Here is a 24,462-nt window from a genome sequence, read left to right as displayed (position 1 = left end):
ACTAGTAACTATGATGATGTGACAAGTAGCCTGATTATTTCAGCTGAAACTAAAAATTTGCAGTTACTAGAAGGTAAAGTTCCCCCAACAGACAAAAAATAGTCCACACAGTAAAATCAACCAAACAAGTACTCAAGGCCACTGACTGTCAAGACTTTCTTTTTTTTCTTCTTTAATTTAATCAGTGTCAGTACTTCCAGATCCCTGTCTTTGGGTGTGTAACTTTCCAGATGAGGCCTAATTTTCATTTAAAAATGAAAATTTCATTAATTCAAAATAAATTTTCATAATACGCATACAAGAACATATATTGAAAAGTCAGCCATACTAATCTACATACATTTGTGTCTGCCATAGATAAAACAGGTATTTAAAGGTTTTATTTAAGTTATGATTAACTTGTGAATTTAACTGGAATATTGTAGTACCTTGGTCACAGCACAGTTAAGACTGAAGTGATGTTCGAAACGCTTGTGCTGCTAACACATTAGGTTCGGGTCACAAAATTTCTGTGTAAAATAAATGTTTCCTCTGTGCTCTGTAGGGTATAATCATCAGCGTATTTGTGAAAACCAAAGGCAGAAGTCTCCTGAATTCTACAGCAGAACAGCATCCGAATCAAATGTGTATTTGAATAGTTTCCATTACCCAGATCGTAGTTACAAGGACCACGCCTTTGATACATTAAGCTTAGACAGTTCTGACAGTATGGAGACAAGCATATCGGCATGCTCACCAGATAACATTTCCAGGTAAATCATCTTTCTTTCTGATGTTGTAATGGTCCTACAATTATAACAAACAAACAAAAAAAAAAAAAAGAGAATACGTACGTGTTGATGCTATGGTAACTAAGTGGTTAAGACTTAACCGCTATGCTAAGTGGTTAAGATATATAAGATCTTTGGACAGGCATAATATTTAGTATTTGTGTGGCCCTTCATAATCAGGTTTAACTATCATCTCACCTGCTTATTTAAAGATGGAAAATAAAAATACAGAGGCTAAGTGATAAGGTTGAAGGCCACAGAGAAATCGTCATCAGTCCTGAACTGAAATTAGGAAGTTGTCGATGCACTTCTCAGAGTCACTAATACCTGAGCTTCCTTCCCTGGTCACTACAGGGAAGGAATTTCCAGTGATAGGAAATTTCTTGAAGACATCTGCTGCTACTGACGATGTACACTTGTTCTGCAGGTCCAGCATGTTAACTTGCCACAGCCTTGTATTGAAACACTTAGGGCTCTCCTGGCAGTCTCTTTTGCCCTTTTTCTCCCTTTTCTGGGTCAGTAAAAACAGAGAGATGACACTGTGAAAGGCTTAGGGCCGTTGGCTGTTTTTCTCATCCTCAGAGGCTGTCAGCTCAGACACCACTCCTCAGATAAAAGCAACATCAATGATCTGTGTTAAAAGTCCTGCAGAGTCTCAAAATTGTGTGCAAACAATTTCTTCTGACAGTCTGGTTTTAATGACAGTGCTTTCATTTCTGCTCACAGTCCTGCCCCAGCAGTTTCACGAGTGTAAGTGGAGGCTGAAAATTAAGTACAACGTTGTCGCAGGATTAAGAATTGCTTGTGAAAACAAAGACAGCTTTTTTTTTGTCTAGCGTGTGCTGTTTTATTCAGCATCTGTTTCCTGTAACTGGGTATCAGCCCACCGATTTCCTCTTCTAGTCTGTGTCACTGCAATGTTAAGAGTTTCGGAAAATACCAGTGGTGTTCATTCTGCTGGCTGTTTTTATTGTTGGTTGGTTGTATCTTTTTTTAAAGTAAAAACATTAGGACTTCACTTTTGAGGATTTCTGTTTTAAATAGATACAGTTGACAAATTTCTGGGAATTAACTATATCTCTGCAGTGATCTAACATGGCAGCAGTAAGAAATTTGTCCCTCTTTGACTTGCTGTGCTGACCATTTTGGAGGAAGATGGCATGTGTCTGAGCTACCTTGGGGCCATCTCGTAAGCAGAATCTCCAGCCCAGGACAGGGGAGCTCGGACAGCTGTTGAATTTCACTGATGCTGTTTGCCTTTCTGCCTCCCTCTGGCTCTTCTGCAGTTTCCAGCCAAACAAAAAACCAAACCCAAAAAAGAAAAAAAAAAAACCACCCACAACACCACAAATCAATCCAAAAACCAGAAAAGGACCCATTACAACAGATCTTTCAGTTTCTCACAAGGCAAACTTTGGTGAGGGAAGCAAAGACTGTGGGCTGATTTTTGTTGATAGAATTTGGAAGATAGGCAGTTAATTTTTCTTGACAAAACTTCACTTAAGCAAAATTAATCCAGATTGTTTTAGATAGTGTTTGAGAATCTTTTGTAGCCATATCAGACTTTAAAGGAAAACAATTTATGATGCTTTGTTCTGACATATTAAAAATATCTAAGTTATTTTTTACCTTGTATAAGGTGAGAGAGACTTTTTTGGCTGAAAATGCATAAAATCTGTCTGTGCTGGAAGTACAGGGGTAACAGAACTGCTGTAGTCATTCACCAACTTGCCAAACAGTAGTGGTTCCAAGGTTCGTTAGCAAACTATTTTTCGTGGCCAAGGTTTCAGAGATTGTGACCTTCTGCTATATATTAGTTTATGTGAGCAGGATAAGCAAATCAAGGATGAAAGAACTTAACTGAGCTGAAGTGTTAACCAGTTTAATATGGGAAAACCTGCTGCAACTAACTGTATTCCAAGTTGCTCAAATGACTTTCAATTTATGGCTCTGTGCTTTTACTGAAGTTATTTGACTCAGATTCTCTTGGCCCACCAACTAAACATACTTTGTCCAAACTAGGCTTAGGCATCTAAGTCAGTGGCCTCATTTTTTTTTGTAGAGACAATAAGCTTTTAGAGTTCAAATAGATTTTAGATGGATTTTATGTTTTCTGCAAGCTTGGGTTAAATGAGTTATGTTATTTTTATATTGTATTATATCTTTTCATGAAACATATGCCCAGTGTCAGACATATAAGTGTCTTCTGAAAACTGTCACACTTCTGACAAAAATCCTGGTCTTACAGACCTAAGTGCCAGAGCGCTCAGAAACCAAAGGATGTTGTTCTTACTTTTTTCTTTTCCTTGCCCAGGACACATTCTTGGACTATGCCCATTCTACCTGTGTCCCTTCACAGCTGGTCTGTATGCTGTTAAGTAGCATGAACAAATCTGCCATCTGACACCCACTTCCACTTGAGTGGTCAGAGTGTTTTCAGTACTATCCCAAGTCAAGTTTCTTTCTGCCCTAAACATTTGAATTGATTCTATTTCCTCATGTTGTGCTTTAGTCTAATGGCATTATTAATGGTAATACGGTAAATTTTAACATCGCTTGTTTTTCTCAAACAGCGTAAGATGAAAAAAGAGAGCCTGCCATGGAAATGCCACAGTTGAACTGGCTGTGAAATTGAGACGAAAGAAAGAAATTGTATTGGAGAAAAAGAAACAAAAGAAAAAAGAATAGGCAAAGGGGATAGCTGCGTTGTGCTGGACAAGGATCTAGCACTTTGTGATTGCCCTTGTTTCTTTGGCTTGCTGGTTACTTTAACTACTAGATGCTTCCTGACACTACTCTGTCACTGAATGGCCTTTATCCTTCTTATTTTTATGGAGCATTTTTTGATGATGAGCTCAGTGAGACATAAACCAGAGACAGTCTACAGACAGAAAGGCTGGTATAATCAAACGGCTGCTAATGCCAGCTCTGAGGATCAGTAGTGTGTTCTGTTAGGACGTGGTAACCATCTCCACCTATATTCTGCTGTCTGGGAGAAGATGACAGATCACAGAGGACTGGCAAGATGCATTTTTAGGCACTCAAGTCTGCTTTTTCCACAGCTCTGCATGGGGACTCTACACGTTGAAAGCATACCATATGCTTTATATATTATTTTTTGTTAGTGCCTACTGCACTGAATTGGATCAGAACAGTATCAACTCTATTCTTAGTCTGATGTTGGACTGTAAAATATGTCTTTAAATACCAAGTATTATTTTAAATAACTCTGGTGTGTGTGTCTGTGTGTGCAGTGCTAGCACTTCAAATGTTGCAAGAATAGAAGAGATGGAGAGACTTCTGAAACAAGCGCATGCTGAAAAGACTAGGCTGCTTGAGACCAGGGTAAGCATCATTTTTTGAGTGAAACTAAGAGTGGACATGTTAGTTAGATAATATCCTCCTAAATGCAACATCAGACCCTAAATAGTTTACACCTAATAGACACTTTAAAAGATTACCTCTTCCCCCTTAGTTTGGTCTGGTTTCACTGTCATACTACATCTTTGAGCCCATATGCAATAGCTGCTGTCTCAATGGGTGAGTTGATGTAAAATCACATCAGAAGCTAGGTCAGCACTGCTCCTACACCTGCTAAGAAAGCTGCTTAAGCAGAACCTTCATTTCTAGAGTGGTAATATTTGCAATTCTGATTCCAATTTTCGTTCCACTTTGCTGGATATGTATTTCTGCCTACTTAAGAAGCAAAAAGGGATTTAGTCCTAGCTTAGAAATTACATTACCAACTATAGTTTTATGTATAATTGAAGTTCTGCATGTGCTGTGGTATTAGGAACGGGAGATGGAAGCTAAAAAACGAGCTCTGGAAGAAGAGAAGCGCCGCAGAGAGCAACTGGAGAAAAGATTGGAAGAAGAAACTAGCCAGAGGCAAAAATTAATTGAAAAGGAAGTCAAAATACGTGAGAAACAAAGAGCACAGGTGAGATAATGTTGACAGGTGCAAGACTTCCCTTTGATATACAGAAGGGACTAAATATATTTCCGTCCATGGTAAACAGAGCTGCTTTCAGTTGAATAGGTGGATTTAGTATTTCTGAGGTGTAACTGTGCTGATAAAAGTATGTTTGGGCTCTTGGACCCTTGGAACAGATGTCCGAGTAGTCATTTGAAGTTAAATAATAGCATAGATATCTATTTAGCATCTTATATCTAAAGTATAAATATTAATCCTATAAGGTTTGTTGCTGAGTATGGGCAGAGCAGAATTTTTTAGCCTGAACAACAGAAGTTTGTGAGTGTGTTTAATTTTATAAACCACTGACTTTTAAATTTTTTTTTTTTAAATTTTAATACATAAAATATCTTGAATTGTGGCTTCCAAACATTTGACTGGAAAAAACCCCACAATAAACCAGATAAAGAAGCTTTTCCAGCCCCACATCTACTGTAGAGGAAATAGGTTTTTTTTTCTAATGTTACTAAGACTACACAACATGAGAAGTAGTATTTAATTAAAACAGTGTTACCTCCTACATCTTCTTGTTAGGATTTAGAGGTATCTTGAGCTTTCTTTAGGCTTACAAGTCTTACCTATTTGTTTATTCCACCACAACTAATAAGATCTACATGGTACAGCAAATAGACTACGCAGTCATTTTATCATTAGTATAGTATACTAAGACACACAATGTCTCCATCTTAACATTCTGTATCTGAGTGCAGAAAATTCCCTATCATATTTGAATATCTTTCTGCTTTTATCTCTGTTACCTTTGCTAAATCTTTGTTTCATGAGTTACTATTATATTTTTTTATGAACGTTCCTACCTAACATTCTTTCTAATTGATAATACTAAATCAGAACAATAGGACAACCCAAGAGGAACTTTAAGCTGTTTCTGGTTAAATATATCCATTCCTTTTTTTTTATTTAAAATGTTATCAACAAATGTTAAATTTTATGTGTACTTTACTGGAATGCCTTCTTTTTTCCCAAGAAATTTTAATGACAGTTCAAGTACGGCATAAACAACAATGCAGTGCTTATATCTTTATCCCAAATTGGAGCATGCATGTGTTGTAACAGAATACCCTATCAGTTACTGCTAATTGGCAGACTTGGCAGAGAGGCTGAAGACTGAATTGGCAGGAAGACAAAACGTACAGGTCAAAAATAACTGTGATTTTTTTGGGTAACTTTTTTCTTTCCTTTGTACAGTGAGACCAAATTGTTGGGTTGTTTCTTCTTTTTTCAGCACTTCATGAAACTTCGAAACGTAAACTAGGGGAAAGAACTCCACCTCTGCACTTGCCAAAGCTGGTGCCAGCATGTATCATATAGGACTGCATAATTTTAGGAGGCTGCTAAGAGTTCTTGTGGGCAACACAGCTCCCACTGTAACAAGGGAATGCCCCTTCAATTTGTGACTCACAGAGGGATTTAACAGGCTAACTTTAGGCACGCAGCAGGGGCAGATTAGATTCTCCAGCTCACTGACTTCTCTGGAGTCAGGGGGCGGGGCGGGGGGGGGGGGGGGGGGTGGCGGGAGGGAGATGCTCTTTTCACAGGTCATTCCAAGCACCTAAATTCAGCTTCTGTTCTAAATTGCCCTGTGATGCAGCCTCTCTCTGCCTTGACTGCAGCAGGAGCCTTGGGAGACTCCTGTGTGGAAAATGAGGGGCTGGGTTGGTGCATAGGCCCTTCAGGCGCAGAAAACAAGCATATTCCCTCAGTTGGTAGAGGTCCCAAATCACTACCTCCTCCTACTTGTTCTCCCAGCTGATAGTATCCAGGCTTGATGCAGAGTCCTGCATCATTTCCTGTGCTGCTTTGCTGTCTCTTGCAGGGGGGTGCACTTCAGCTCTCTATACCATATGGCCAACTCTGAACTAGGTACCGCATTTAATTCGTTTAGAAGAAAATAATTCTATTTTGTGCACGACAATCTCTGTGAAACTACCTAGGGATTACAGTTCACTCTCATTATTAATTTTTCCTGTAATAGCATGTTCTTATTATTTATATTATACTTTGTGTGAAAACACCTGTAGGAGTAAAATATTGAGTGAGATGTGTGTGATGAGTATCTATCCCAGAGAAATAAAGGGTTTGCTTGACATCATGCAAATCAGGTTCTTGCACTTCATCTAAAGCAGCAACACACCTATACATCTAATTAATGTTTTAATTCTGAAACAACCTGTACATTCCATGGCCCCTATTTTACTAGCTTATCAACTGATGATTTCAAGAAACTCCTATGCTCTAATCTGGCTTTTATAAAGTTACATGTTTAAGGATTTTTCTTTTAAAGCAAATTAGGGCTGCAGCAAAAGCTCTTTATTTTTTTTGATGTTCATTCTTAGAATCTATGGTCAGTTTGCAGTTATGTCCTTGCAGCAGAAAGAGTGAAGGAGAAGTTAAGACTTCTGTTAAAAACAATATGATTTTCTTTTCTTTACTATAGGCCCGTCCCTTGACTCGCTATTTGCCCGTTAGAAAGGAAGACTTTGACCTGCGAAGTCACATCGAAACAGCTGGTCACAACATAGAGACCTGTTACCACATCTCCCTCACGGAGAAGACCTGCCGAGGCTTTCTGATTAAAATGGGAGGAAAAATTAAAACATGGAAAAAACGATGGTTTGTTTTTGACAGAAACAAGAGAACTTTTACTTATTATGCAGGTAGGTTGCAGGACCACTACTACAGCACATCCGTCCCTGTTTTCCTATCAACCTCAGCTGAGTTAGGAACATGTAGGGAGCCCTGATTAAAACTTAGATTTCCATTTCGGTGTGCGTTTTACGCGTACACTTAGAGCTCATGCAATCCCTTTGCTATAGTGTTCAATCCTAATGCCAGGTAAGGCAGAACTGAGCATAACAGACAAAGGGAGAGATGTGGATAGGCAAGAGGAAAAAGTGGAGGATCATCCGGTTCCTAGTACACAGAATAATGGCTCCACATAATTTATTTTTAAATATTATATACTTCCCCCAATGACAGAATGATTTCATACAAGAATATAATTTATTATACTTACCATGAAAATTAAATGGAATTCTTCTGCAGTCCTGTTGCTTGATGTGCTAAAAAGTCTTTCAGGAAGCTAAATATACAGGAGCAGACTTTTTGAGTTTGCCATATTGTGAGAGTCTAAGGAATTTCAAATGAACAACACGCAATACTTTAAAGACGTTTCTGTACACTTGTGTTGTACAATATCTAGAGCCATTATAAGCATTACATTAATTTGATATCTTGGAGTAAACCCAGAAATTTAGAATTTAAGAACTTTCATGTCTTTTTGATTGCTGGGCAAATCTACATGGTTTGACTGTGAAGTTTCAGAGGAAGCCAGAAAAATGACTTTGCGTTCTGAATATTTATTGTTAGGAGAGGCCAGACAGGGGCGTATGTAGCATGGTCATTGCTAAGAGGCAGAAGAAAACATCAAGTACAAAAACCACCCAAACAATTTTATGATATTACTGCTTTCCAGCAACTGATAAGGAACTTAAAATTGATGGTAGGGTTATGCATTGCTCAGTCTGTCTTTCTTAAAACACATACCTAAATTAATTACATTTGTTTATTACATACCCACTGAATATTTCTTTCTAGTTTGCAGTAATACTATGAAGAATTTGACAACCTTTTTTCTTATTTTGTTCTTAACATCTGGTTTATCGGTTAGGAAGGCCTGTAACATACAGTAGTGTTCCCCATCTGGTACTGATTTTTATTTTTATTTTTTAGTAGTTGTTTTAATAGTTAACAGTTTTAGTTTTGAGTGCAGTATAGTTGCCATAATGCTATGCCAATTACTAATGTCTCAAGGACTCCAGCCAACAAACATAATTGTATGAGTGAGAATCTGTCTAGAACTTTAAATGTATAGTAGACTTCCAAAATAAATGTTGATGCTGTAAATTCAGAGTAATTGAACTCTAAGTGAATATACTGGTATATTGCTTTAGTTCTGCAAGTGCACTGAGCAAATAACTTACCCTACAGTCTGACAATTCAGTGCAGTGACTGAAGCATGTGCAGTTTCTGACCTGAAACATACAGGGAACTCTACAAAGACTGTCACGATGGGAGCTTGTGGCTACCTGAAATGCTCTTGTAGCAAAGACCCCAGGTGGGGCTTGAAAGGAGAGTGGGTCACTGCTTGCTTGTACTGCACAGACAGTACACCTTGTATAGTATTGCATTTAGCTTAGTATAATGTCTGCTATAATGTCATAATCTTGTACCTCAGTACTTCTACTGGTCCCCTGAGGCTGCCAGGGAGATTCCCAACGCTGTATCGTTTGGTCTCTGGGATTTCTTTTTGCCATCATATGAAACTGGCTGCAGCTACCGATAGGATGTAAACTGAGTTTTGTTAGCGTTCAAAATGACGGCAGAATCTGTGCTGGGACTGATAAAGATGTTCTGCATGACTGTTCAGTGTTAAGGTGATACTAACTTGGGGTCAGAAGGCATTATATTTTGCCAATAAAAATGTACTGGGAGTGGAGGGAAGTTTGCCGTTCAGTGTGACTTGCAATTGTAACGCTTCTTAACACCCTCTGGGCTTATTTAACAAATTCTCTTCCATTGCAGGAAAATGGAGGGTAGTGTAGATGCTTATCTGCCCTGATCCTCCTTCTTGTGAAGTATTATAGTTGTGACTGTTAAGATGTTAAGTTCACAGTCTGTATCCTCCCTGCCCGAATGATTCGCTAGCTGATGCTGGGACAGAAGGCAATATCTGAAGATGTCTAATATAGTTTAGAATTGACCCCCTCCAAGCGTCTGTTTCTTTCCATTGCCTTTAAAGGGAGATTAAGTCAGCTGCGTCTCCATTGTAAGATACCAAAACTTAAGCGAGAAGACTCCCACCCTGTTTCCCGCTTTGCTGCAGTGGGATATTGGTACCAGAAACACAGTACCCCTGGGTAACAACCTACTCCTTGTTAGCAACCTCCCTGGAGTAACTACCCATACAGACATTCTTACCTCCGGCACTCAGAAGCAAATAGGGAGTTCCCTTTCACAACAGGGGCAAATGGGGTCTAATTAATTTGGCTTTTACCTTGAGTGGAAGAGTAGGAGAGTGCAAACAGACAACTACAGTGTTGCAGCTGGTGCCCAGGAGTTTTTAACCTCCTGTAAACTTCTCCATGTGTCAGAGCTCATAGAAACTTGCCTGCAATCTGCTAACCTCACATCTGAATAATAAATACTAGCTTGAGACTGAGGGAGATTATTATAAATGGGAAGAAGCATTTTTTTTTTAACGAGTACAAACACAAATGATGTCCTAATGTAAAGCTTTTGCTATTAAATTGTATTTCAAATTTCCTTATCATGACTGTTTTCCTTTGAAGGCAAGCTGGAGGTCTCAGCCTGTGAGCTCTGTGAAGTCTGGCTGGCTTTCACGGAATTGGAAGATTGGATGTATCTCAGACAGCTGTCCTTCTGTTGGCTTACATTGGCCGTAATGTTTAGACCCCTCAGTGAAGGGAGTGACTTGCAAATAGATGAGGAAATTGCAAAAGCTTTATTTCCTTGGAAACCAGGTGGAAAAGAAAACTAATATTAAAGTAGGAAATGCATCTCTCAACAAAACCAACCAACTAGTACGAAAAGTTGGAGATTTCTGTGGGATTTCACAAGCAGTAGTGTTAATCCAGTTACTTACCAGCTGAACACATATGGAAATGCAAATTAAGCTTTTGCTTCTTGGAAGTACTGTTCATTTCAGTTCTCAAGTCATTCTCTCTTTTTCCATTTCAGACAAACATGAAACTAAATTAAAAGGTGTAATATATTTTCAAGCTATTGAAGAAGTCTATTATGATCATCTAAAGAATGCATATAAGGTAAACTTTGTTATTGTTGTTTTAATTATCATATAGCAGTACCCAAAGTATGGTAGCTTGGTATGGTGAAGTCAAAGGGTGAGCTGATTATTAGAGAAAAAAAAAAAAAAAACACCAAACCAAAACAAAAACCAAAACCCAAAACAAATGCATAGTGGAGGAAAAGGAAGGTGAAGCCAGATCAGTGATTAGCACTGTTTGGTTTTTTCATACTGATGAAAGCAAAGATAAAAGTATCTGCCTGCCAAGTGGGATTTGCTGCAAGGAATTCCATAGTCCAGTGGCAAGACCACTGAAACCAGTGGTTTTGGCAAATGAAGGGATAGTTCTGTGTGTCTGTCACAAAAAGAGAGTTAACTGGTGGAGGCAGCTCGTGGCACCCCCTGCCTCTCACCTGTAATTTAAATGAGCTGTGAACAAGCTGAATATAACCTTGGCATGTGCATTTGTGAAAGCCGAAGTGGTTTTGACCACTGGACAGAGGGGGGTATTTGGTTAACTGGGCATGAAACAACAGTTTGAAGCCCTGTACTACTGCGTTAACAGTCCAGTGGAAATACGTTCTAAGAAGTGTTTATGGTGGACACAAACACTTTAAACACGTCTCTGCTTCCAGTGCTGTGATGCAGGATGCAGTGGGCACAGCATTTTGCTTTTCATGTTTCTCCTTAACCCTGCCGTAAATCTCCCCGTAAGTAATTTCCCTTCTGGTACCAATAAATGGCTTTGATTTCCTCCTTTTGATATCCTTCTTTCTGTTTTATTTTAGAGTCCCAACCCGTTGCTCACTTTCAGTGTTAAGACACATGACCGGATATACTATATGGTTGCTCCTTCGCCAGAAGCCATGAGGATATGGATGGATGTCATCGTTACAGGCGCAGAAGGCTACACCCACTTCATGTTATAAGACAAGGGGGCAACAGGGCATATTGCAATAATGTAACGTCTGAAGTTAGCCATATGTAGTGAAATCTGAAAAGCCAGTGAATACTCTGAAATGTCCTCCTTATGATGTGCACCCGAAACCTCAGCGTGAGAGGGGTTTACCCATGCATTGAAGAGGGGGAGGGGGTTGTTACTTGTTTTCGTTGATCTGTATAGGAATGGAAGAGCTAAAGCCGTTGAGAGAATCGTAGTGCTCCAAAATGGTTAATCAGGCAATTTCAATTATGGGATCTTGATTCAATGACCATGTTCGACAAATTCTCTTATATGGAGAATAAACTCATACTAAACAGTTTACAAATGCGTGTGTTCTCATCAGTATGCAAAAATTCTAGTAATGGAACAAAAAGGCGTAACAAGCATATATTTTAATATGCGGCATTTGACATTTATAGATTACTAGGTGACTTTTTAAAACTTTTAGTCAAGTATTTTATAAAAATACAAACAAAAAAGCAACCCTAAGGTACACACGGTTCTTGCCTTAGTAGTTAAGTATTACAACAGAGCCAAAGAGTTACACGATTCCCTTCTCATAATGTTTTCTTATTGTTAGTTGTACCTAACTTCCTGTAAGGGGACAGTGCCAAAACTCTTCACGACTTTTAATGTAATTAAATTGTTAGAATATTCTGTGTGTTCAAACACTCAGTGACACCAACTGTGTGTTTAAAGACTGCATCTATGGAGCTCAACAAAAAAAAGAGAAGGATAGCACTATAAAGATGCATTTTTTCACAAGAATATGAAATGTAAACACGTGTGGTAACCTCCTCAAAAGGAAGCATTTTCTTGGTCTTCCCTGTTGAATAGGATGAGGTGATTCTAGAGCCTACAGTGATTTTTGGTTTATGTAGTAAGATCCCAGTGTGGTTCTAACCTTACTCTGTGCCAAGTGAATGTGCTACTGAAACCTCTCAAACGTTGGTCCCCATCAAAATCTCTACCTATTTAAATTCTTTGGAGTCAAGTTTTCAGCCCTGGAGAGTTTTGGTTTGGTTTTTGTTTGTTTGTTTTTTGTTTTTGTTTTTTTTTTAAATGCCTTTCTGCACAGAATAACCAAATAGAACAAAAAGAGAGGCAAATTCTTAGAGTTTTCTAAGCAGTGTACAAATAAAAGACCCTGAACATTTTAAATAGCAGAGACTGAGATTCCTAAAACAACAAAAATACTGAAGGTGCAGTGGTCACCCAAATCCTTGAGTATATTGCAAATATTGGACCGCAAAATCCAATCCAAAAATAAATTATTTAATTGAACTGACCTTCAAGAGAGTCTCTTACAATATGACTTTAAAGAGGTTCTATTTCAGTAATCAAAACTTACATGCTATGTGTAATAGAAGAGAGCACATTAGCTTTTTTTTTTCTTGATGAGAACTTAATGGCTTTTGATGGACAAATAAAAAACTGAAAGCAGAATAGAAGTATGCTGGCAAAATATTTTTGTTATACCTTTAAAACTCTGTATCTGTAATGAACGGGGTGAATTTTTTGTGGTACACACAGGTGATATGCTTGCTCCAGCATGATGAACATCAGTTTGACTTGAATCATGAAAGAAGAGACTGTTACTGCAAGGTAATTGTTATCATCTGTGCAGATCACAGCTTGTAATCTAATGATTTAAAACACTATCTGAAATAAATTGCTTCGGTTCATATAATTATTATTTTTCCTGATGTATCTTGATTTTACTCCTAAGTATGGTTATAAAGGTTTTCTAATAATGATTTTTGTATCCTGCATGATGCAATGAAGGCATTTCAATAAACATTTTTAAAAATACACTTGTTTTAAATGTTGCCTTGCTGCTTCATCTTGAGACATTTCTGCTTGTCCTCTATATAGTCAGATACAGTTGTGCAAGCAGTTTTGTCTTTCTAAGTAACCCTTAATCTAACCATTCCATGTGTTTCCCCATAAAAGAGCTATGGAAAATATACTTTCAGATGACAGTGAGATTAGAAGCACAGACTGTTTACTGCGTGTACATAATATGATACCTTTCTTATTCTTTATGCCCCTGTTTGAAAAGTTCATCACCACCAGCTGACCTGAGTTACCTACAGGTGTAGCCCATCCCATAATGTCACGGTCATTGTAAAGGGGGAAGGTTGGCTGAGGAAGGGGAGCTCCTGTGGGATTCCTGCTGGGGTCTGGCTGGTGTCCTGCTGGGGTTCCTCCTACTCCCCCTCTGGCTTCTCCCCGCTCCTGAGGACTGCTCTCCCGTCGATTGTGACGGCTGCATATTCGCTTGGCTGACTCTTAACTGCATTCCCTGGCTGGCAGTGGTGCTGTTTCATTACAGCTGTCTCCACTTAACCCACGGGTCTGCTCGCCTTTTCCTGATTCCCCCTCTGGGCTGGTGAGGGGTTGTTGAGTGATAGTGTAGCCTGAAGGACCAGGCCTGTACCTAAGGCCTAATTGCTTCTAACCCTTATCAAGTGTGTAGCAAAGGCCTAATTACTTCTAACCTTTTATCTATTGTTTATTTTTTTTAAAAAATAAGACTAACATTTGTCAGGAAGAAACCTTGACAGTAACTAATCACTTCAAGGCCTGTAAATATGTCAACTAATCACTTTAAGGCCTGTAAAAAAGTAATTAGGTAGGTGGAAACCTGTGCATTTGTGTGTATAAATGACTAACAAAGGTGTCCGAAGGTGTGTTAGCTTTGTGGTGGAATACCCCTAGCACCTGGGCCTGAATAAGGCACTATCTCCTCTCTAAACTTTGATGGTTTTGAGTATTTTGGGTAACAATAGAGTGACTACTACAGTTTAGGCCTGTGCTACAGGCTAAAGGTAAACACCATTTTATATATATATAAAAAAATACATATAAACACCAAAATGTGCACTTTGTAACAGTTTACACCCATATATATATGGCCAACCTGAAGGGTGGGGTTTTCCATACTGGGCCTTGCCTGGTACAGAGAGGCCTGCAAGGAGGGTGCCCTCTCCGGACCGGCCACGCACCCGGGGAAATGCTCGTCAGCAGTTTTTATTGACGAACCTTCGCTTCCCACCGCCCCTACCAGAGCCGTCCTGCTGCCCCCGCCATACGCCATTGCGCATGCGCCCGCCACGAGCCAGCGCCGGTTCGCGCGCACGGCGGCGCCACGCCAGCGCAGGGAGGCGGGAGGCCCGCGCGGCGCGTGCGCGTGGCCCTCGCGCCGCAGGTGGCGCGTGCGCGGCGAGGCGGCCGCTGGCCGCGAGGGGCGTGCGCGGCGCGGGGTGGCAGCCATGGCGGCGGCGGGAGCACTGCGGCCCTTGGTGCGGGGCGGCGGGCGCTGCTGCACCCCCGGGACGGTGGTGTTGCTGTCGCCACTGAGGGCGGCCCTGGGGCTCCCGGGTAAGGGAAGGGCCCCGGGGCATTTCTGGAGGCCCTCCGGTGCTGCCCCTCCGCCGGCGGCCTGGAAGCCCCGGGGAGAAGGGGGTGTCTGTTAGCCACAGGCGGGAGGATAGGTGTCTGCGGCCGGTGCTTATGCCGCGTGTAATGGCCGCGGGGGGGGGGGGTGTGTTGGCTCTCGGCAGAGCTCGGGGCCGTAGCGGGAGGTGCCGCCCCCTCATCCCCTTCGGTGCTGTCTCGGTCGGGAGCGGCCAGGGCGCGTCCCCTGGGGCGGGGGTGTTCAACGCGGCTCCTCGGCGAGGGACGGTGTTTCTGGCAGGCTCTTCCTCCCCTGCCAAGCCTGCGGGGGTGATTGGGTGTCTGTGCCCAGGGGAGAGCAGGTACTGCGCAAACGGGTGCAGGCCCGGCGAGCGGCCGCTTTTCTACGCGTGGTCAGTTCGCTGCGAGCTCCTCCTGCCGCCGCTGCTCGCTGAGGGGCGGGAAGGAGGGGAGGTGGGCCGGTTGGCGTCCTGGGATGTGAAGCACGCCTCCGTGGGAGGCTTCACCAGCCACCTGAAAAGTTTTGCTGGCATCCACTTTTGAGCGAGATGATCCTCTGCCCAAACACGTAGTGCCCCTTCTTGTTGTTCTAGACTCAGTGCTTGTCTGGCTTGTTGAGTTTATTTATTGCCTTAAATTGAACAGGCAGCTAGTCTCCTTGATGAGGTAATGAACCCCATCTGAGGTTGCTCGATGTGGAAGTGAGTAAAACTTACTTGTCACTATAAGCGCACATTCTGTAGCTGCATAAAACCAGGAATAGACTGGAGTTTTGAGATGGTTTTTTTTTGTTTCTGTGTGTTTAGAATGATAGTGTGATCAAAATAGCTGGTTATTGAGTGAGCCGTTAAGTGCTCTGAGAGTGGGGTAAGCAGCAGTGACTGCTGCTGGAACTGGTGGCCTCACTCCTGTAACATAGGCAGTTGTGTGAAACGAGGTGTGGACAGCATTGAGTACAACACCTGCTGCGGCTCTTGGCAGTGGGTAGTAGGTCACAGTGGTGGAGCATTCCTCAGGTTGTTCAGAGGACTTCTTTGGCTCTGACATGTAGCACTGGTCTCAATTACAGTTTCTGTTGGTCATAACACAATTAATACTGCACAGTGATTCTGATCAAAGAGAATTCTGTAGCATCGGGCCAGGGTCCCGTGATCTTCCTGTAGCTAGCTTCTTCCATCTATAACTTGGTTTTATAAGTACTAAGTTCCACCTTGCACCCATTCAGAATTCTTTCCCTGCTCTTACCAAGGTCTTTCACTGAAATTAGGAGGAGAAATTACTGGATACCTGCTCAGTTATTGGTGCTTCTGTCTGCCCAAAGGGAAGTCAGAGCGTGACTCCAGTGAGCCTTGCTTTTGGATTGGCTGGGATGGTTGCTTTAGGGTTTTACATTATTCAGGTTAGGATTGCTGCTGGTGCACCTTATTAAATGCCGAATACTAATTTGTGGAATAGCTTAAACAGTGATTGTGTCTTGTAGCTGCAGTTTAAACCCTGCCCAGTGTCAAACAAGTTTGAGGACACCTCCAGAGTGCTGTAGGATAGAAACCCAGTGACTAGGGAGATAGTTACCAGGGCTTAAAGGGGAGAAAAATACTCCCAATTCTTTTTCTATCAAGTTAGCCCTTTTTGGTGGATCTCCTCTGTTACTGGCAGGTGAAGAAGTGACTAGCTTACTGGTAGAGACACACGCAAACCAAAAGCCGTAGCGTGGATGCATATGAGTAAACGTACCTTTATTGTGGCATTTATTCCCCTCCATAATAATTGATGCATCAGTAGGATAAAGAACTGTCCCATTGTTTCAGGAAAGATTTAATGCTTTTAATCTGTAGATCAAATAGTATAATTTTTGTTAGACTGTAGGAAAGTTCTGAATCACAGAATGTTAGGGGTTGGAAGGGACCTCGAAAGAAAGTCCAAACCCCCTGCCAGAGCAGGACCACCTAGAGTAGATCACACAGGAACATACCTGGCTGAATGCTAGCTGCATCTGTTCTGCATCCCCATTTACTCGTGCACAGGCAAGTTTAAAAACAACCAACCAACCCCCCCAAAAAAACCCAGAATGTAATCTCTCCGATCGTGAGGAAACAAGTCAAAGCTGCAGAACAGTTAAGTGGTGTGTTACTGCCATGGCCTGTTTTTGCAGTGTTTATCCAGTTGTTATACCACTAGGAAGCCCTAATGTATTATTTGGAGTTGCATGGTTTATGTACCCCACTATTGATTTACAGTATTGAAGAACCAGTTGTCTTCTAATCTTCTAATTAAGAGCATCAAAGGCTTAGAAGTCTCAAACAAGCTTTTAGTTTAACAAATTATCTTGCTGAGTGGTGGATGAATTCTCCATAACACTCCTCTATGAATCACTTGCCATCACCCACAGTAGAGGTACAAGAGACTGCTAAACTTAGACTAAATACTGTTGCAGCTGTTGGGATTCAACATAGTTATTAATCAGTTAGCATTTGCTTTGTTAATATTTTTTCCTTGTTTGAAACCAACTTAATTTTTTTCTATGGTTATTAATGTGAATAACAGTCGAATTTAGTGTTTGCTTTCTAAATGTGTCTGGTTTGTTATCTTGAACTAAAATAAAAAAGAATAATTTTAAGTTTACACTGATAGGAAGACTTCTCATGTAATATGTTGTAGATCATTTTGACAGAAGTTGCACTAAGTGATCTTTCATTTTTCAAATATTTGCAAATCATTTAGGTTTGTAAAGTGCCATTTCATTCTGGGTAAACAGAACAGTCTGAGTACTGGAATTATGTAACCTTTCCAGCAAGAATACACCAAACCATGTAATGGGTGTCTGTGCCTCTTTTGGAGATGCATAAGAAAATCATGTGGTTGGACTTGATCTTAGAGGTCTCTTCCAACCTTATAATTCTGTGATTCTGTGATCGTAGCTCTACAATGCTCAACTGTTTCTTCTTACAGTATGTGTTTAATGTATTGCTCTGTATCTACAGAAAATGTAGCTTTATTTTGTTTTTTACCTTCTCTGCTTCACATCTGAGAAAAAGACTGATGTTAAGATGGCATAATGTGAAAACAAGCCTTTTTTCAGTGTTTCTGGCAATAATCTTTAACTTAAGCAGAAATAGCTGTTGATGATATGATGAAAAAGGCTAGGTGTTACTTATTTTGTTTGGTTTTAAGCCATGCTGATGTTTTATGTTCATCATGTTGAAAAAGTTAGATACAAGATTCTTTCCCAGTTCCCACTTTTGAACTTCCTCATTGTACATCTCCTTCATGGATCTTGTGGATCTGGGATTTTGATGCAGATGCAGTTTTGTCCTTCGGGTTTAATTTTCATCAAAAATTTGTCGCCTCATGTACTTGTAAACTTACCATTGCAGAGAGTACTTTAGTCCCAAAATTACGTTGGAAATTCAGTCTAGGGAAAAAAAAAAACAGGAAAAATAAAAAGTTAAACGAAGTAGATGAAAAATCTTACTGTTTCATGTGAAATGTAAATATATTGAAGACAGAATAAAGCATGAGGACAATTGAAGTGTAGAAGTTCTTAGCATTTGACTTTGGTCAACCGCTTTGCTAATTGCCAGGTGAACTCCTTACATGGTTGGCATGTAATGGTTTGAGAATATATCACAATAAGCTTTCCTGTTCAGGTTGATCAATACTAGTTAGTCATTAAAGAATATAGGAGATGATACTTTTTTCTTTTCTCTTGCACCAAAGTATCCTATTTTCACATAATATGCTCACATTTCCTGAATCCTATTTTTATAAAATATTAGTATTTCTGCCAAGGTTATCATGATGATTGTACTAAATAGCTCTTTTTATTAGTTTGCAGGCTGAAATCATCGGTCAGCTTTCTAACTCGACCAGATCGACCAAATCTTGCTTATCATAAACTAAAAGGCAGGAATCCAGGGGTTATTTTCCTTCCAGGCTTGAATTCAAATATGAATGGTCAGAAAGCAGCTGCCCTTGAAGATTTCTGCAACTCCCTAGGTCATGCTTTCATCAGGTACACTCAGAGCATTGTTCTGGAGAAAGCAAAACTAGTATCACAGGTTGGGAGAAGGGGTTTTAACAAAAACGTGTCAGCTTTGGCGTTTAGACTGGAGTGCGTGCTGTGCCGTACACAAGCTAAGAAGTGTCTTTCGTACATTTCAAACGTAGGATTTCTTCTGTAGCAAGAGGGAGGTGAATCAGGAGAATGTGTTCTGAAAGCAATTCAGAAAACTCTCTGATAAATTTCTGTAGTCTAGCCAGTGCCAGGTGTTGCATTAAGACTATAGGCACAACAATGAAGGAGAAGGGACTTGTAGTTCAAACTTTCTAAGTTGCCACAACAAGCATGCTTCTTAACTGCCAGTCTTACCGAGTTACCTGGTGTCGTCTGTGGTTTTAGGAGAACGTGTGCATGCCTGGTGATACTCCTCTTGGATAGACTAGGTTGAATGCTGAGTTTCCTAAGTCTTCGTATTTGGCTATAGCGTTTGAAAGAGAGTTTGTATGTTTTAAAATTAATTATTTTGGTGTTTTTGTCTGTAAGGGAAATTCTTTGTGAGGGAAATATCCTGGTAAATTTTGATGTTGCTGTATCAAATGACGAGAGAACGCTGCTTCCCTTCACTGCCTATGTTGTGTTCAAACCTCTCTTCATGTGATTTCTGGTGCTAGTGATATGCAGGGCCAAATAAGAAAATACTCAGTGCAGTATCCTGTCCCCTGTTTAGTTGGATTGAACAGTACTGTTTAGTTACATTCTATGTAGACAGTACTATGACTTACATTTTGATGGTTACTTTTTCAGATTTGATTATACAGGATGTGGAAGTTCAGATGGTAAATTTGAGGAGTGTACGATTGGGAAGTGGAGAAAAGATGTTCTGTCTATACTGGATGAACTTACAGATGGACCACAGGTTATATTTTATTTTTAAATTTAGAATGCTTTTTGTCTTCAAGGTAGAACATTATTCAAAAGTATGCTATCATGGCTCTGGTCAACAGTAGCTTCTGTTTAACAACTGACACCTGCTCACTCTCAAGCTGAATCATTTGAGAGGTCGTACTCATAAGACCTCTTTTGCAAGCAGGTAGATCACAAAATTGTGGAAACATGGTTTGGCAGGACCTCCTGGAGGTCATTTATTAGACCTTCATGCTCAGAGCAGGGCTGTCATCCCCAGGGAGTCTGAGAAAACTTCATGGTGGAGGTTCCACCTGACGGGACAGGGAACTGTTCCAGTGCTATGCAGCCCTCTTTGTGAAAAAGTATGTTGCTGGCCCATGCTGATGCGTTAATTAAAAGATTTGCAGGAATGTTACAAGTTAAGATACTCTGTATGATAAAATAGCTTTAAAAAAAAATCAGCAGAAGTAGCGTGCAACTTCTTCAGTTACTTTAGAAGTGACTGTGAGAAACTTGAAATCTTCTGCAACCTGGAAATACCTAGTATTGTTTCATATTATGCATTGCTTTTGTTGACCTCTTTCACTGCACTGAGCCTTTACCATCTGCATTTATTTTAAGAAGGAAACATAAAGTATGTATGTGATACTGAATTGTTTCAACTCTCGTTTTGTTTGCAGTGTTTCAGTCTCAGCAGTAACCAGCCATGCCAAACAAAAAGAATAATAAAATATCAGATCCTGTGGTGCTTACTCAGGCAAAATTTCCACTGGAGGTGACCACAGTTCTGCCTGGATAAGGGCAGCAGGATTATGCCCGAGGTTTAAGTAGTTCAACAAAATGAAAACGGATCCTTTGGAAAAGAAGAAAAAAATTACTAGCATCTTCCTGTAAAATAATACCTTATTTTCTCTCTTTTTCAGATTCTCGTGGGCTCCAGCTTGGGTGGATGGCTGATGCTTCATGCTGCAATAGCACGCCCAGATAAAGTAGCTGCTCTAGTTGGGGTAGCTGTAGCAGCAGACTATCTCGTAACAACTTTTAAGAAGCTTCCCATTGAGGTAAATGTCGATGGTTGGCTTTTGTGCAATCTAAAAATCTTACCAAGCATTTAAAAAATTCTGTGGTTCAAACTGTGCTTTTCTTGCAAGCCTTCCAGTAAGCTTTCTCTGTTTGTAGTGGAGGTAAGCTAAAAATTTACATTAATTTTAAGAGCCTGCAAAATACTGTGCTTCTAGTATGCAGCTAGTGTGAGCACTACCTAGAATGTTTTTTATATTATTGTGGCATATGGGACATGAAGTCAGATCCCCACTGTTCAGCAGTCCGTTAGATTTCAGTGTTGAATATCTTCTATTTGCATTCAGATTGGATCCTTGTGCTTTCGAGGGTGGAGAAGTAGCTGCTAAAGTAATTTAGATGACATTGGATGAGATGAGTCTGACACAGGTAGTGTGTGTAGAAAGGGAATTCTTCAGATTAGTGTGTTTGTAAAGACTGTGAGATTTAGGTAGTGGGAAGTCTCTTTCTGAGTTGCTTCCTTGATGGTGGTGATGTCCAGTCTTCAGGAAAGTGAATCAGGTGTCATAATGTGACAAATAAGTATGGCACTAACTAATACTTTAAAATAATTAAAATATTTTCCTGATTTTTTTTTAATTTTTTTTTTTTTTTCCCTTTCCTAAGACTCTTTGTAGTGTCAGTATTACTAGTTAAGACTAAGGTACAATTCTGGAAATACAGTATTTAGACAAAGACTGAAAAGGGTGATCACTGGAAAATCCTTTTTCCTAAGATTCTCCTTGTTGGAGGTTCATTGAACTGATTGAAGCGAAGGAGACTTACTGTTCGTGGTGGCTGTACATCTTTTTCTTTGTGATAGATTCTGGTGGAGAAACTTAATTTCATGGGTGAATCCGAAGGTTAATTTGCAGGAGAGACATGCAGAGTAGCTTTTGTAGCATGGTAGAGGGTTTGTCGTGTTAGGTACTGGAAGGCGAACAGGAATATACTTCCTCTGCTGATAAAAATTAACAAAGTGAAATTTTATGCCTGGGCAAGTTTTATGACATGTAGAACAGAAATAAGTTGAGGCACTCTAAAGAACTCGTAACATCAGTCTTGTCAATTCTTTGCTCTCTTTTCTTAAAGGCACAAAAAGAAATAGAAGACAAAGGTGAATGGAAGTTCCAAACAAAGCATAATGAGGAAGGATATTACTCCTTGACATATGACTTTATTAGAGAAGCAGAAAATCACTGTCTGCTAAATAGTCCTATTCCTATAACGTGTCCCATACGACTTATTCACGGCGTGAAGGATGGTGATGTCCCTTGGCAGATCTCCATGCAAGTTGCTGATCGTGTTTTGAGTAAAGATGTGGACGTTATCCTCCGCAAAACTGGCCAGCATCGGATGAGTGAGAAGGAGGATACAAAACTTCTTGTGAATACTGTCGATGATTTAATTGACAAGCTGTCAACACTAGCATAAGCTGAAGAGTAGCAGAAGTGCATGAACTCTACACCTGACTCTTTTCCATGAGTAGCAGAAACCCTGTTCTTAAGATGATGCCAGGCCTGTGACTATCGCAGTAGGACCTGAGCTTTACCTGCTGTTTCCTTACCTCTGTTTTGTAAATACAGGTATTTTATTAATGCTGCATTTGCACAGACAGTCCAAAATGTGAAGGAGTGCTGCTGTTGTGTTCAGAACCTCTCCTTCACCACTTAAACCTTTTTTCAGAAGCTTCCTACACTTTTGTACTGAAATGTCGATTCATTTTTGTTACTGTTGGCCTGTACAGTAAAACTTTCCCATGCTTTCGACACCTTTTCAGTATTGTCCTTTTGCTGTAACATTCTTGTATCTTATGTCTGAAACCTTCTGTGCAAGGCAAAATACAACTTGAGTGCTTACTAAAGTTCTTGTTACTAGCAATACTGAGTAACATGAAGCCTAATAAACAGATTTCAGATAAATTATTATATTGTTCTTAAGTACTGTTAAAATGACAAGTGGAAGGCACACCCTGATAGTGTGCTTGGGGTAGTACCTAAGGAAGAAAAATTCAAAGAACACAGGGCGTCAAAGAGCAGATAAAGCTTTTTATCTATGCTTATCAGTAGGTTTATGTCCTCTTCTCCAAGCTGTCTTTTGTAAAAATTAATTTGTGGGTGTACTGTTGAGGGAACAGTACGTAATCGTGGTGTAAACTGAAACTGGATCAATACAGCGACTCTTCTATAGTAACTTTAAAGCGGGGGGTGCAGCACCATAGGGCATCACTATCTCTTTTCTGTGACTTGAGAACTGTAGGTTACTAAGAGCAGTGTCTTCCAGAGTTAGGAATTTGAAGTGAGGAGTGCAAGCCTCAAAACTCATAAATGAAACTTGATAGTTGGTTAATTCTTGTAACATAAATCCATAGTAAATCCAATTTAATTGTAAATGGATTTAATTGCAAATGTGATTATTAACTGGTTTTTGTCCAAAAATATGGTGCCATTCATACACTTGAAAGAGGAACTTGGGATGAGAGGCTGGTATTACTTCAGGCTGGCCTTAACATGAAACATCAGTCAAAAGTCTATAGTTGTTTCTGGCTTTATTATTTTAAGTAGTAAATGGTATCACTATTGCTACCTTAAAAGACTCCTTAAAAGCTCCTGGGGGTAAGGTATTTCTAGAGAGTTTGTCATTTTCAGTGTTAGCATTGTCAGTAGAAGTACATTGTCAGTTGTATAGAGCTTTGCTGAGGTAGTGCTTTTTAATTGAAAAAAAAGACGAACAACTAAAACCCCCAAAACTACCAACAAAAACACTCAAACTCTAAGTGTTTCTGTGAAGTACAATCTTATTTAGGCTTCAGTAGTGCAAAAAAAACGAAGAAGCTGTGATGTAAACAGTTTGAAATCTGATATGAGAGTCGAAAAAGATGGCTCCAGTTTAGATGCAGACCTCCTAATTCAAGTGTACCAATTCCTGAACTCAATCTAGCTTAGGATATGTGTTTGAGGAATTGCAGCGTTCCATGAAATAATTTGTTTCCAAGTGTTTCTGTTTCTGGAGTAGACTTCTCTCTTTCTATGAATATGCAATTCACTACTTCCTTAAGCTTTAAAACCTCTTGACTGTGTCTTTTTACTTTTGAGAAAAATTAGTTCAGAAAATTTATGCAGATTGCTCAGCCACTTCCATTCCTGAAGTCTGAGCTGTGTTTGTGTGTTGTTAAGCAGTTGTCCTCTTCCTGTGTAGTCATGTGACTTCTATCTGCTAAAACCTGAAAAATGGATTTTTGTGAGGTTTAAAGAAACAGTCAAATCAAAGTTGAGTTACTTCAACTTCCTGCTTTTAGTGCTTACCAATGACAAATTTTTAATCTGTTTTTGTCACCTCTTATATTGCTTTGTCTCTGAATGGAAGAAGTTGAGAAAAGTGGACTGCAGTAATTCTGAAGTAATGAATTGTAATTAAGGCCCAAAGTTACCAGTTGTGATAGATGAAGTTTTTGTTCACATACATGAAAGTTATTTTGGTAACTGAAAAGTTTTGAGCTATTTTTTTTTTTTAATTAGGAGTTATACCTGTAAACATTCCATTTAA

The 24,462-nt window shown here is 39.9% G+C and overlaps 2 protein-coding genes across 5 annotated transcripts in view; both read left to right on the top strand.

Moving 5' to 3' along the window:
• Positions 1-11,517, top strand: part of PHLDB2 (pleckstrin homology like domain family B member 2) — a 58,393-nt gene extending 46,876 nt beyond the window's left edge. For all 4 annotated transcript variants that reach the window (XM_086463411.1, XM_086463416.1, XM_086463422.1 and 1 more), the window contains 6 exons: positions 545-752; positions 4,025-4,115; positions 4,564-4,710; positions 7,199-7,418; positions 10,522-10,607; positions 11,377-11,517. In XM_086463411.1, coding sequence (XP_086319537.1) covers positions 545-752; positions 4,025-4,115; positions 4,564-4,710; positions 7,199-7,418; positions 10,522-10,607; positions 11,377-11,517 — 893 coding nt within the window. The remainder of the gene's footprint in view (positions 1-544; positions 753-4,024; positions 4,116-4,563; positions 4,711-7,198; positions 7,419-10,521; positions 10,608-11,376) is intronic.
• A 3,289-nt stretch (positions 11,518-14,806) lies between these two features.
• Positions 14,807-22,838, top strand: ABHD10 (abhydrolase domain containing 10, depalmitoylase). Its single transcript, XM_086463395.1, has 5 exons — positions 14,807-14,915; positions 18,780-18,963; positions 19,756-19,867; positions 20,781-20,918; positions 22,009-22,838. The coding sequence occupies exons 1-5, from the start codon at positions 14,807-14,809 to the stop codon at positions 22,348-22,350; spliced, it is 885 nt and encodes a 294-aa protein (XP_086319521.1). The 3' UTR covers positions 22,351-22,838.
• Positions 22,839-24,462: the final 1,624 nt, after the last annotated feature.

The sequence above is a fragment of the Leptosomus discolor genome, chromosome 1, assembly GCF_034619465.1.
Source record: "Leptosomus discolor isolate bLepDis1 chromosome 1, bLepDis1.hap2, whole genome shotgun sequence".
Lineage (NCBI taxonomy): Eukaryota > Metazoa > Chordata > Aves > Leptosomiformes > Leptosomidae > Leptosomus > Leptosomus discolor.
The sequence above is the reverse complement of the archived record's forward strand: the minus strand, read 5'-3'. Positions and strand labels throughout refer to the sequence as shown.